Source organism: Cryptomeria japonica, chromosome 9 (assembly GCF_030272615.1).
Source record: "Cryptomeria japonica chromosome 9, Sugi_1.0, whole genome shotgun sequence".
NCBI lineage: Eukaryota > Viridiplantae > Streptophyta > Pinopsida > Cupressales > Cupressaceae > Cryptomeria > Cryptomeria japonica.
The window spans coordinates 533,669,316-533,683,467 of record NC_081413.1 but is presented as its reverse complement, the minus strand read 5'-3'; the positions used below and the strand labels follow the sequence as shown (position 1 = coordinate 533,683,467).

The window sequence follows — 14,152 nt, the reverse complement described above, 5'->3', positions numbered from 1 at the left end:
CAAGGCTTCAACAACAATGTAAGTTATAATGGTATAGTCAAACTTAGTTCTCATAAAGGTAAAATTTGTATTTGTGAATATGTTATTTAGTTGAAACATGCCTCCAAAATTCTAAGCAAATTTCCATTAAAAATGTGTAGTCTATTGTGGAGAAAATTGAAAGTTAAATACTTTATAAATAAATGATTGATGATCTAATTCTGAGTAGACCTAATAAATCGTAATTCTTAACAATTCAAACCTTTGACTAAATCATTAAATTCACCAAAAATCAAATTGGTCAATATAAACTATATGCCAATTTTTTTTGATAAAATAATTATCATGTTGAATAACTTGATACACAAATATTTAAAACCTTCTTGATTAATGAATGTGTATAATAACTCTAAAAAATATAAATATAAACAATTACTAAAAATATATAAATGTGAACATTGACTTAAAAACTATAAATGTATAATACTTAACCTAAAACTATAAATGTATAATACTTAACTTAAAAAGTATAAATGTATAATACTTAACCTAAAACTATAAATATCTAGACTAAAGATATCTAAACCAAACAGCACAAATACCAAAAAGAGAATTAAAAACATTTACTAATATAATTCTCCAAACAACCTAAACTGACTAAAAAAACTGCACTAGCAATATCATACTTTTTAAAAACTCAAAATTGTATGATAATCACTAAACTAATGAATGAAAACAAAATATCTACATTCCAGCTCATGTAGAAGATTACTGAGAAATAAATATCTTGAAACACATTAATAAACAATTTTCATCTCAATTTGTTCCAAGTTCCAAGTTCCAAGTCACAATTCCTTGTAGGCCACAATCAACCTTATCTCAGAACGATTAAAATAATAGACAGATCCTGCATCCACGTTTTCATTCACATAACGTCAAGAGACCTATAAAATGAGTAACTGCGTTTGCTACAGAATGTAGAATCTCATTGGCCCCTTTCTACCATTAATTTATTTGTCGACACAGCAGGAGTTATCATACAATTCACTGCTTCTTTGCACAGGTAATCTCATTCATTCTTCAGCTCAATTTCCTGCGTTTTTCTACTTGGGTTTAGCTCGGTATAAATTCTCCTGGCTACCCGAGATCTTCACTATTCAACAGAGTGAAACATGCAATTGAAATCACCTTAATTGCCCACAATCCATTTTCAGGGGCTAATTTAAATTGCCAGAGTTCATTCTATACTTCAGCTGCCCCTATGACCTTTAGATGCTAAATTTTAAATTATGATTCATATTAATATAGTAGTTCTTCTTGTGGGTAAAGCTTGGGATTAACTGCCGCAACTGAGGGACAGCCTGCCTATTTCTGGCCGTATCCAATGGCTTGGATTTGGAATTTTTGCCAATTTTGAGAAGTTTTAACATGTCTCCTGGAAATTCAAACTCAGGGATATTTTGGAAATTTCAGTAATTTTACCACTTGAGTTCATCCCATTATGTGAGCCCATAGAGAGGCACCAAAAGAAAATCCAGGTTTCTAACTTAATCGATGTGAACCGCTTACCATCCAATTTATGCATCTGATGTAAAAATTGGTAGGTCACTACAGCAGGATTTATATTAATATGGTAATTCTTCTCGCGGACAGAGCTTCAGAAAGCTGCCGCAACTGAGGGACTGCCTGCCTATATCTGACTGTACCCAATGTTTTGGTTGTGAAGTTTTAGCCAATTTTCTGCACTTTTAGCATGTTCTTGGAAATTCAAACGCGGGTATATATGCTGGAAATTTCAGTTCTTTTACCACTCGAGCTCATCCCATTACGTGACACCATAAAGAGGCACCAAAAGAAAATCCAGGTTTCTAACTTAATTGATGTAAACCACTTGCCATTCAATTTAGGCATCTGATGTACCAATTGATAGTCCACTACAGCAGGATTTCACTTGTTTTTAGAAGCTAGTTCATGCCTCCAATATTCCAGGAAACGACCTGAACATAAAATAGTCTTATAGTACGGTTAAATTGTCATCCGCCTTTTCTTCTACTACTAAAATCTATCTCTTTTGTCTGATTTTTTTAATTCTCAGGCCGTGGATAGCCTGAGAACTTCGCTTATCTGCTTTTTCCGCTTTCGAGGCTTTCTCTATTATAGACTGCGCATACGTTTCCACTAAATTTATCCTCGTTTCTTTATCATTTTTGCTTCCGGTTTCCTATCTCCTGTTGCCTGCCCTATGTTCGGTCGCCTCTTAGTATTGGTGGTAGTTCTTGGAGTTAATTCTGTCACCTTGATCAGCAATTTGCTGAACTCGAGGTGCTTCAGATGTCTGCGGGTCGTCATCGAAGAGAGGATTCACTTACGATTAAGAGAGACGTCAATTTGGCGATGGCGGGGACAGAATAATCCAAGGTGAAGAAAGTTGAATCGTCACCCTTATTTTTCTGTTTTCTTCGAACTTAAAGTTCTCAGGCCCATTCCAATTGGAAGAAGGGAGATCACTTTGAGGGTACCGTTTATGCTACATGGAGTCTCTTACTCCTAGTCCTGCAATTTCTCTTGGCTTTTGCTTGTTTGGAATCCATCTTTTTGGTCCAATTTTTCAACCTCAATTGCCGTTGGGTAATCTCTTGCCAACTGCCCATAAATATTGCACAATACACGCCTGAATAGGACATTCTCATGTTTCATCGGCTTCTCCATTACGGTTCCATTTGTTGGTTTCAGTCAATGTCTCTTTCGTTAGGATTTGCAACTTTGCTCAAATCCAGCCGCACACATAATTTTGCATATGTTAATTGTTTCCTGTTAATAGTGTCTGAATCAACACACCGTGCCTGAAAATTTCAAATCAAATAGTATTTATCAACGAATGATTATTTGAAATTATTAAATATGTATTTTATATTACATTAAACAAATATTACAATCTCTGATCTTTCTAAGAAGGTATGCAACCGATAATGTTGAAGGCAATCCATTTAACATAGAGGGGAACCACAATGGAATAAATAACGGGGTATATTCCATGTCGATGATTGAATTGTATGTCTTGATCGACAATCACTATTCATCGGTCAGCATGATGACTATAGATCAAATAGACTTGATATCGATAATCGGCAGAGCCAAATTGATGGTCCTTCATAATCAAAAGACAGATTAGAAGATTGTGAACGACGATCAGTCCTGAGCCTCCAACTGTTCATATTGCACAAAGCTAAAACTCAAATTCCAATGTATTATAAACAAACTAGAATTTTCATGAAATTATTTCGCAAGAGCCAAAGGCAATGGTTGTATCCTTTTCGAGGGTAAAAACTGCCTGGAAGTAGCCTCAAGCTCCCATTCTATATCTGCTATTCCCTTGATTATTCATGCCTCTGCTACCGAATCAAAAATTTCTGTTTCCCTAGTCAACTTTCTGATGCAAACGGACTCCTGAAAATCAGGATACCGACTGCCAATTAGCTCCACAGTCTGCTGCTATTTTATGAGTCTTCGAAGGAGTGAATTTAGGATCTGATTAGTTTCTTTTTGAGTTATAGGAATTAATTTAGGGGGTTGATCTTTCTGTTAAGAAGTCAGTCTTAGAGTTAGTGATTGAATAATAAGGAATGGCAGGAATCGTAGGATGATAGTCTTTGGATGAATCTAATTTTCAGATTCACAATAATCAATACAAAATTGTGTTTTGAAGGGTAATGGAGCCTGATTTCTTTGTTAATTTTTGTCCTATTATGCTTATTTCCTTTGTCGTATAGAGCAGAGGTTGTTTATTTGCAAGATCTGAGGATTGTCTGCATCAGTTTGGTATCAAAGCACACAAAAGATCTTTTGAGAGGGAAAATGTGTTAAAGTTTGTCAAGTTAAAGAGTAGTTGCAGCTATGTATTTGATGATTGGTTATGCATGAAAGTATGGGGCATTAACTTGCAGGTGTGTCTTTTGAATTTGTATTAATTTCTTTGAAGAGATGGAGAATAGTTAAAAGAATGTTTGTATGTAGATCATTCATTTAGAATGGAATAGGAGAATTGAGCTGCAACTCTGTTTTTAGGGTTAAAAAATAAAAATTGTGGAGTTATATTCTGATGTAAAAAAGAGAATAATTAGGTTGGAAGAAAGAGTAAGACAAAGGCAGAGACGAAAGCAAACTAAAGATCAGCAAAAAGGAACTGCAACAATTAGAGTTTGAATTGGAGGAGTTATGAACTTATGGTGCATGTTGGAAGATTATGAGACATGCAACAACAAAAATCCAAAGAGAAAGAAATCTATATTAAAGAAACTGAAGAGTTGTGAGAAGGTGAAAAAGAATGGTAAAAATAAATATTCACTTTGCGGGCAAGAGCCATTCTCAAAGAGGAAAGTCATTGAGTCAAGAAATTAGACAAGGAGTGAAACTTTTAGAATAGGGAAAGATAGAATCCCTTGAAGATTTGGCAAAAATATTAATGGATAAAAGACCTTTGAATGAGATCTTCCGAGAGTCACAAAGAATAGAAAAAGTTGAATGGGATGAAGATGAAGAGATAGTTGTGTTTTATAGTTGAGTTTTAAGGAGCTGTTTAGTTGTGTTACCTCAAAGAAGGGGAAGGCATTGAGAATCACAATGCAGAAAGAGAGGAGTTGAGAGACTGCAATGAGAAGGAATGTAGCCTATCATAAGAGGAGGCCCAAATTGTTGTAGTAGTGGAAGTAGTCCATGTTGTAGAGGAAGCCACAACAAAGATGGAGATCTTTGGGAGCTCCATATGTGATGAAGATCTAACATTTCTAGAGAACACAACTTGTCAAAAACAGCTAGAGGAATGTTTAGAGGATCCCATTAGTGATGAGAAAGGAGCAGAAGATCATCACTTCCTAAGGAGAGAACAAGGATAATTAAGGGAGAGAGTGAAAACATGAACAATTATGGTATAAAGGACAATGTCCAAAAGGTTTTTTTGTGAAAAACATCACATTGAGCTAAAAAAAGAAGACCACCTCACAAAACATGAAATGGAAAACATGCCTAAATGGTAGAACCAGAGAAATGGGGATCGCCCAAAATCGTCGAGTTTGGGCGATTCCTGAGCCGAGTGATGGTTACCGAGTTTAACAGGCTCGAACTCAGACTCGGCCGAGTTCAAACCCAAAACTCGCCCAAAATCGCCCAACCCCAAAATCGTCCAACCCCAAAATCGGCGAGACTCACCAAGTTTTGCTGAGTCCCGATGCACAGACTTGGTCGGCGTAAGGCAAATGAAGTGACAAAAAAAACATGGTTTAAAGGTTTTATATGAATTTTTTTTTGGTTATATTTTGCTATGCCCCTAAAAATGAACTTCATTTCATTCATTTGGCAAAATAGGAGGAGAAAAGTCAGTTGTGAAGAGAAACAAGGGTTCATTGAAGAAAAACCAGCAAGGAGGAAGCACCTGCTGGTTGTACTCAGACCGAACTTATGCGAGAGATAGAGTTGTTTTCAAATGCTCAAGGGGAGAACTTCTCTTGTACTATCTGCAAAGAAAGTAGGACAACTATGATGCCAGGTAAAATTACATTCTAAGGCAGAAGTTTAATTTTATTATATATTGTTAAATGAGAGTCGAGAGTGAGATTGATTTTTTTTATTTTTCTCATTTCAAATTCAGATAATTGGTGGAGCTTTTTTGGCCCAAGAACACCAAATATGTAGAAGTTGGCCATTCGCATTTTGAGCCAACCATGCAGCGCATCTGGTTGTGAGCGCAATTGGAGTATGTTTGAGCACATACACTCCAAGAGGCGCAATAGATTATCTGTAGAGAAGATGAACGATCTTGTCTTGCTCACTACAACCTCCACCTCAGAATGAGAAGGAATGCATTGGCTGACATCACCCCTATCATTCTAGATGAGGTTGATCTTGAAGCCGAGTGGGCCACTGAGACAGAATCTATCTTTAGTGAGGACGACATTGATTGGGTCGACTAGGTAGATGCAAAGGTTGAGGTTGTAGCCATGGCAGAGGAGGAACAGAGAGAACGAGCAAAGATAGCAGAGTCAGAGGCAGACAGTGACACAAATATTCTTGATGTTGGTGAGGGTGGCATGGTGTCATGGGGAGAGGCTATGGCTGCTGAATCATCCAGGACCTACCTTAGACGCCTTCGTAGGGGGCCGAGGCTGGGAGATGCAGGCTTCTCTGAGCCATAGGCTTGTAGTTGTTTTTACTTTTGGTATTTGTATGGAACATTTGATCATATGATGACATGGATTTTTTATTCCATGAGTTTTGTAATATTGTATACATTTGACAATATTTATATATCTATGTTTGTTATTTCCTTCAGCTGCAATTTGCATTTATGCTTATGTGATTGATGTATACTTGTGTATGTAATCAAAGTAGCTTGTATTTGATGATGTTATTGTGTCTTTAAGGTGTATTCAATAAAGGGTGCATGAAACAAGTTTTAAATCTTTAAAAATCTCTAAATTTCTTGAGTTTTTCACTTTGTTGAGTCCTGTCGAGTTTGAGCCGAGTTTTGACTCCCGAGTCCTGAGACGATTCGGCCTTGCCGAGTCTGAGTCCTGTTTCTTTGGGCAGAACGCAGAAGAGGGCAAAGTATCTGTGGGAGATTTTTATCCCTTTATTTTTGTTTTAAATGATTATGTGCAGGTGATGCAAATGGTGTAAAAAGCAATGGTGATTTCAATGGAGGAGAATTCTTAAGTCTTCAAGCAGCTGGGAAAAAAGGAAGAAGACCAATTTGCAAAGGAGCAGAATATCTATTCCAACAAGTGGTTGGAAGCGGAAAAAGAAAAAATATGATGATTTGAAGAGATATTTAATCTAGTGGAAATAAACGTCGTGGCTTGGGTTTTTTGAGTTAGAAGAATGGTTCTATCATCTATTCCAAATTCTTTTATGGATGTTTCATGTGATAGCATCCTAGGATAAAAGGCAAATCCTGCATCACAAAAGAAAAATGTAATAGCTAGGTTGTTGAGATTTTTAGTGTTTTAATTGTTCAAGTGTATTCATGTAATTGGGCTTTGAACCAGGAGGTTCAAAATTTGAAAAGGGGAGAATGATGCAAACGGACTCCTGAAAATATGGACACTGACGGCCAATTAGCTCCACAGTCTGCTGCTATTTTATGAGTCTTCGAAGGAGTAAATTTAGGATCTGCTTAGTTTCTGTTTTGAGTTGTTATTTGGCATGTCTCATAGGAATCAATTGAGGGGGTTGATCTTTTTGTTAAGAAGTTAGTCTTAGAGTTAGTGATTGAATAATAAAGAATGGCGGGAATTGTAGGATGATAGGATGAATGCAATTTTCAGATTCACAATAATGAATGCAAAATTGTGTTTTGAAGGGTAATGCAGCCTGATTTCTTTGTTAATTTCTGTCCTATTATGCTTATTTCCTTTGTTATGCAGAGCAGAGGTTGTTTATTTGCAGGTTCTGAGGATTGTCTGCATCACTTTCTAAGACAAATCTTGAGCTTACCGTTCTATCTCCTCTTGATTTAATGGTATTATAGGGTCCTCTTATACTGATTTCATGTAGGTGGACTTTGACGACATATTGCAGTTTATTTCATTATCTGTGTTTTCTCTCAACCAGGCCACAGTTCAGTTCTTCTCTGCTGAGCTGATCTGGGAAGGACTTGTACCCTTAAGAAGTAAAAGTCTGATTTCTTTGGGAGTAGGCGGGCTGTTCAATTTCCTTTTTTTTGAACTCTACTACAGGTTTCACTTTTTCTGCTTTCCTGCAGCTTGACTTAATCCACAGATTAAATTTCTTTCACTATCTAACATGCTCTCAAGTCACCCATGCTTCTAGCTTTTCTGTGCTTGGACAGTCTAGAAGGATTCATGCCCTAAATGGGTTAGCTTTTTGATCATGTTTGGGAACAGGCGGAACAATAGTAGCATTATATTTACATGTTTACATGTCAACTACATGGCAAACTGAAAGTGTACATGGAATTCAGCAACGAAGCTTTAAAAATGGGATTAACACAGCAAATCGCTAAAGTAGTGAATACTCGTAAAAACATGAAAATAAAATTATTGTTATTCTATACCAATTAGAGTAAGTAGAAAGAGAAACAAAGTCCAAACTTCAATTAGAAGACAAAAATAAAGATTCAATGTTGCTGGTTACTCTTGAATTCTCCTAACTCCTAACTATAAAATTTTTGGTCTTAGATACATAGTATCGTATACAAACAAAATTGGAGAATACAAATAGCCTTGAAGCGAATCATAACTAGAAACATAAAGCAGCACTTGATGCCTCTGCATCCATGTTCTCCACATGAGCACAGTCATGATCATCCAAAACCTCATTCAAGATAGCTAATTTCTCTTGACAAAATGAACTCTTCTCATCAGCTGTGATCCATTTCGAATCAGGATCAATCTGATTGAGAACAATTGGTTGATCATCTTCAACACTACTTGAGAATAGCAATGACAATGCATAAGTTCTTGACCTACTAGAGTATGATGGAAATTAGAAAATAATTGGAAGTCATAATTGGAAGGTTTCTAACCTCAAATTTTGTTCAACTGAAGACAGAGGTTCAGCGGATGAAGATCAAATCATTTATCATTTATATAATAATGCATATGTATAATTAGATTGGAAATTATTATGTTTTTATTGTTCTTGAATGATTTCTTTGGCCTTTGGTCAGATTTTTATTGTGAAAAATTTGAAAATTCTTTGTATTAATGTATGGTTGCCCTTCTATTTTTTTAAGTTTTACTTTCTGTCTTTATATGTAATACACAGGTGCACACCTATATCCACCTACAGAAGATATGGTAGGCCACCCTGCATCTTGTGTATCACATAGTGCATACCCTGTTTATTCCGAAATCCACATGCCCAAGAAACAATGATGCATCCTAACATCATTGTTTGATAAGGCTTTTATGCCACTCCTAAAGAATGGATATTCCATGTTGAACCTGTATTACCAGAAACGTGACGTACAAGTCCCGTTTTGTGTTTCAACGGCTGAAACGGGAACAACAACCATTTCTAAGTAATTCCTCCAGCATTTCAAGCGGCTGCACAAAGTTTGAATTTTTTTTATTTTTTAGAGGGGCCCTTTCCCTCCTGATTTGGGGTTAACTATATTAATCTCCAGTTCCATATGCATGCGTATGAAGCCTGCTGGAGTTAATTATGACACTCACTTATGATATCTTCAGATTTAGATTTTCCTGTATTTCTAGGCTTTTCCGTAACTCACTATCATAGTTTGAATTTAGATTAATATCATATATTTTATAAATAAAAAATAAATTTGCAATAACTTTTAAAATAGTTTAGAAGATAGATGGATGGATAGATAGATAGATCCGTTTCTTATACACAACCTATAAATATCACGTTTCTCGTTACGTTGTCATTGCGGTTTGGTTTCTCGTTTCTTGTTTCTGGTAACATAGTGTTGAACACCATCTAAGTTGACAGTAATATTTCGGTTTTTAATGCAGGAGTTCTCTATGTGACCTAGTTTTTGAGTGCTCATAAGATCTGCTTAAGGATGATGGGGACTCTAGCACAGTTTGCAGCTCCACCTTATAGAATAATCAGTACAAGTCATGTTCAGATTCAGAACTCTAATACAGTGCAACAAGTTCCAAAGACGATGTGCAATATGCAATCACATTCATTTAGAATAAAAAATTACATTCGATCTGGGCAAGTAACTGGCACAGGTAAGGTTTCAAGTCCTGCAACAGACTTTCGTGCAAATGTAGCTGCAGCATTTTCTGCTTCAGCAAGGAAAGGAAGGAAATTAAGGAAAGGAGTGATTACTTGTATGTTTGAGCGGTTTACAGAGAAGGCCATCAAAGTAATTATGCTTTCTCAAGAGGAAGCACGACGCCTCCAGCACAACTATGTAGGTACAGAGCAGATTCTGTTGGGTCTTATTGGTGAAGGGACTGGTATTGCAGCAAAAGTCTTAAAATCTATGGGAATCAATTTAAAGGAGGCTCGTTTAGAGGTTGAGAAAATCATTGGCAGAGGCAGTGGGTTTGTTGCTGTGGAGATTCCATTCACTCCAAGAGCAAAGCGTGTGTTAGAACTTGCGCTTGAGGAAGCTCGACAACTTGGTTTGTCATTATGGCTTATAAGAATCTCAACTTTACAGTGACATTCATTGTTGATGATGAGTTACATTTACTAGGTTTAACCACATACACTATAATGCCAAAAAGTTTGAAAATGTCTTTGTTTTCTGCATATTGCAGGACATAACTACATAGGTTCTGAGCACTTGCTTTTAGGGATGCTGCGTGAAGGTGAAGGTGTTGCAGCTCGTGTGCTTGAGAAACTTGGAGCTGACCCCAGCAATATTCGTACCCAAGTATGTAAAAAGCATCATCAGCTGAGTTGAGTAGTGAAATGGCTTTGGTGACATTGTAGTGAGATTGACCCCTGGAGATGATTAAGTTCCAAGTTATTGGTTGTTTATATAAATTCTAGACACACTATTGTAATTTATCAACAGGTAATTCGAATGGTTGGTGAAAGTTCAGAAGCTGTTGGCGCTGGAGTCGGAGGTGCTAGCAGCAGCAACAAGACACCAACTCTTGAGGAATATGGAAGCAATTTGACAAAACTTGCACTGGAGGTATGCTTTAGTTTAGCTCTTTGTTTTCATATGGTACAATTGCTGTTGAGCCATTGATAACAGTTTACTTATTCCTATGTATTCAGGGAAAGCTTGATCCAGTTGTTGGTAGGCAGCCACAAATTGAGCGAGTTATTCAAATACTGGGACGCCGCACAAAGAACAATCCTTGCCTTATTGGTGATCCTGGTGTAGGAAAAACAGCAATTGCTGAGGGACTAGCACAGCTAATAGCTGCTGGAGATGTTCCAGAAACAATCGAGGGTAAAACGGTATAATGACTGCCTATGCTGTGTCAAGCTCCAGTGCTTTCTGTAATGCTAAATATAATTCTGTGACTTTCTTGATGCATTATAGGGATCAAGTAGGAACCTGTTTCTCGATCAAGTCCCTGCCTAGAATTAGAGGATGCTGATAGAAAATAATTGTTTGATGCAGGTTATTACTTTAGATATGGGGCTACTTGTTGCAGGTACTAAGTACCGTGGAGAGTTTGAGGAAAGGTTAAAGAAGCTAATGGATGAAATCAAACAGAATGATGAGATTATACTCTTCATAGATGAAGTCCATACTCTTATTGGAGCAGGTGCAGCAGAAGGGGCAATTGATGCAGCCAATATCCTAAAACCAGCTCTTTCACGAGGAGAACTACAGGTGTTTTAGCTGGACTCTACTATGAAAATATTGAATTCACGATAATCTGTTTCATAACTTCCCAAAATGAGACACTTGAATATATTAATGTTTTGATATAGCTTATCATTGAAGAACTAATATATTGGCTACTCTAGTGCATTGGGGCCACCACCTTGGACGAATATAGGAAACACATTGAAAGGGACCCTGCACTAGAGAGAAGATTCCAACCTGTACAAGTGCCAGAGCCAACTGTGGATGAGACAATACAGATATTGGGAGGTCTACGTGAACGATATGAGATTCATCATAAGCTACGTTATTCTGATGAGTCTTTGGTGTGTGCTGCCAAGCTATCACATCAATACATCAGGTGTATACTACTTGTTATTTTATAGTTATTAGTTGCATGTGCATTTTAAGAGCTTTGAGGTATTGAAAGGTAAGGAATTTCCCAACAGCCCCATCTTGCTGATGGGTTTTGTTTTATCTGTGCATTTCCATGTCGATATGTGGAAATTTCAATTGATTTTCTTTGATTCTTCTGTGTGTGTATATTAGGAAATGCATAAATTGTATTTTAATTTTGTCCATTCTATGAAGTGATCGTTTCCTCCCCGACAAAGCAATTGATCTAGTTGACGAAGCTGGCTCTCGTGTGCACCTTCGTTATACACAGGTTTGTTGTCATTTGTATTGTAAATATCATGTAAAATGTTATATTTTTCTATTTTTTAAAGAAGATTCATGTATCAGATTAGCTGTGTTGAAATTTATTCTTTCTATTAAAATCCTTTTTAACCGGAACAGCTTCCTGAAGAAGCAAAAGAGCTTGACAAAGAAGTGAGGCAGATTACAAAAGAGAAGAATGAAGCTGTTCGAGGCCAAGATTTTGAAAAGGTATTAGATATTTAATTTTTGAGATTGTTTCCCCAGGTTCTCATTTTTGAATCATATATCTGGAAACATATATTTGGAAATTGTTTCTAACACTGCCTATGTGGGTTTATATTTTTTTGTAAAATTTGTATGATTTAATAATTCCAAAATGTATGGTGATTTCTAACACACTATCGTTTCATTGGAACATATCCTCTGCTAAAAAGGCTGGACAGCTACGTGATCGTGAGGTGGAACTAAAGGCACAAATTACAGCTATAACAAAAAAAGGGAAAGAGAAATCAAAGGCTGAGAGTGAAGCAGATGGAGGTCCAGTTGTAACTGAGGCAGATATTCAGCAAATTGTATCTGTATGGACAGGCATTCCAGTTGAGAAGGTATCATCTGACGAGTCTCACAAACTCCTGAAGATGGAAGAAACACTCCATCAACGCATAATTGGGCAAGACGAAGCTGTCAAAGCAATCAGTCGAGCCATTCGCCGTGCAAGAGTTGGCTTGAAGAACCCAAACAGGCCAATTGCAAGCTTCATATTTTCAGGTCCTACAGGTGTTGGCAAGTCTGAGCTTGCAAAGGCATTGGCAGCTTACTATTTTGGTTCTGAGGAGGCCATGATAAGGCTGGATATGAGTGAATATATGGAGAGGCACACTGTTTCCAAGCTGATTGGTTCACCCCCAGGATATGTGGGATACACTGAAGGAGGTCAGTTAACTGAGGCTGTTAGGAGACGCCCTTATAGTGTTATCCTCTTTGATGAAATTGAAAAGGCTCACCCTGATGTTTTTAACATGATGCTTCAAATCCTTGAAGATGGAAGACTCACAGATAGCAAAGGTAGAACTGTGGACTTTAAGAATACCCTTTTAATCATGACTTCTAATGTTGGTAGTAGTGTGATTGAGAAGGGAGGTCGTAGATCTGGATTCCTTTTCCAATTTGAAGAAGATGAAGAAGATAACAGCTACACAAGAATCAAAAGCCTTGTCTTGGAAGAGCTGAAGTCATATTTTCGCCCTGAGTTCTTGAATCGACTAGATGAAACAATTGTTTTTAGACAGCTCACCAAATCAGAGGTAAGAGATATTGCAGATATCATGTTGAAAGAAGTCTTTGAACGGCTTAAAATCAAAGAAATTGAACTTCAAGTTACAGATCGCTTCAGAGACAGAGTTGTAGATGAAGGCTATAGTCCTACCTATGGTGCAAGATCACTACGCAGAGCAATTATGAGATTGTTAGAGGATAGTATGGCTGAAAAGATGCTTTCTGGTGAGATCAAAGAGGGTGATTCAGCTATAGTTGATGTAAATGAGGAAGGGAATGTGACTGTTTTGAATGGAAGTAGGGGTACAGTAGCTTCATCAACACCAGCAGCAGCTGTCTAGGAAAAGGCATCATACATTTGAGTATTTGGGCCAAAGATTGGTGAAAGTTGTCAATTTCATATAAATGTAATAAGTTCTTCCACATTAGAATTTCAGTTTTAGTATTTTCATTGGCTGCCTAGAATATGCAACTATTGGGATCATGATCGAAGAGGACCTGTATGATCTGGTTTGCAAGTGGGACAAAGTTCCTTTATGTATAACTTTACTTCACCTGGGCAATACCTGTTCTGACTTCTTGTCTCAGTTACATGTCTGAACGACATTTTAGTTTGGTACAAGGGTATATATCCTTCATGATAGATAGCATTTCTAGTATTCTTGCTAGCTTTCTGGAATTAAAATAGTAGGTACAGCCACACTGCTATTTAATTGTACATTCCATTTATGCTGCACTAGAACGTTGTGTAAAAGATAGCAACTAATATGAGAATTTGCACAAACAGTTGTTTTTTCTTTTTTACGAAAATGAAGAAATTCTCATAACTTGATCCATTGCTAATATTTTCTCTTACTGCTAATTCATTTGCAGATACTAAAGCTACATTGAAGTTGGCAATGTACTAGATAATTTTCAGAGCCTATAGACAAAGTAAATAGTGCCACAAAA

The 14,152-nt window shown here is 36.9% G+C and overlaps 1 protein-coding gene across 2 annotated transcripts; it reads left to right on the top strand.

Annotated features, from left to right (window-relative positions):
- Positions 1-807: 807 nt before the first annotated feature.
- Positions 808-13,860, top strand: LOC131077075 (ATP-dependent Clp protease ATP-binding subunit ClpA homolog CD4B, chloroplastic). 2 transcript variants are annotated; one of them, XM_058014489.2, is made up of 11 exons: positions 826-1,042; positions 7,585-7,709; positions 9,474-10,097; positions 10,236-10,351; positions 10,496-10,618; positions 10,705-10,890; positions 11,057-11,272; positions 11,410-11,627; positions 11,858-11,933; positions 12,065-12,154; positions 12,361-13,860. In XM_058014489.2, exons 3-11 carry the CDS (start codon positions 9,524-9,526, stop codon positions 13,540-13,542), a joined length of 2,781 nt encoding a protein of 926 aa, XP_057870472.2. In that variant the 5' UTR covers positions 826-1,042; positions 7,585-7,709; positions 9,474-9,523; the 3' UTR covers positions 13,543-13,860. The 2 variants fall into 2 exon arrangements, with proteins under 2 accessions (XP_057870471.2, XP_057870472.2); XM_058014488.2 differs by lacking the exon at positions 7,585-7,709 and having other exon boundaries at positions 808-1,042.
- The last annotated feature ends 292 nt before the right edge of the window (positions 13,861-14,152 follow it).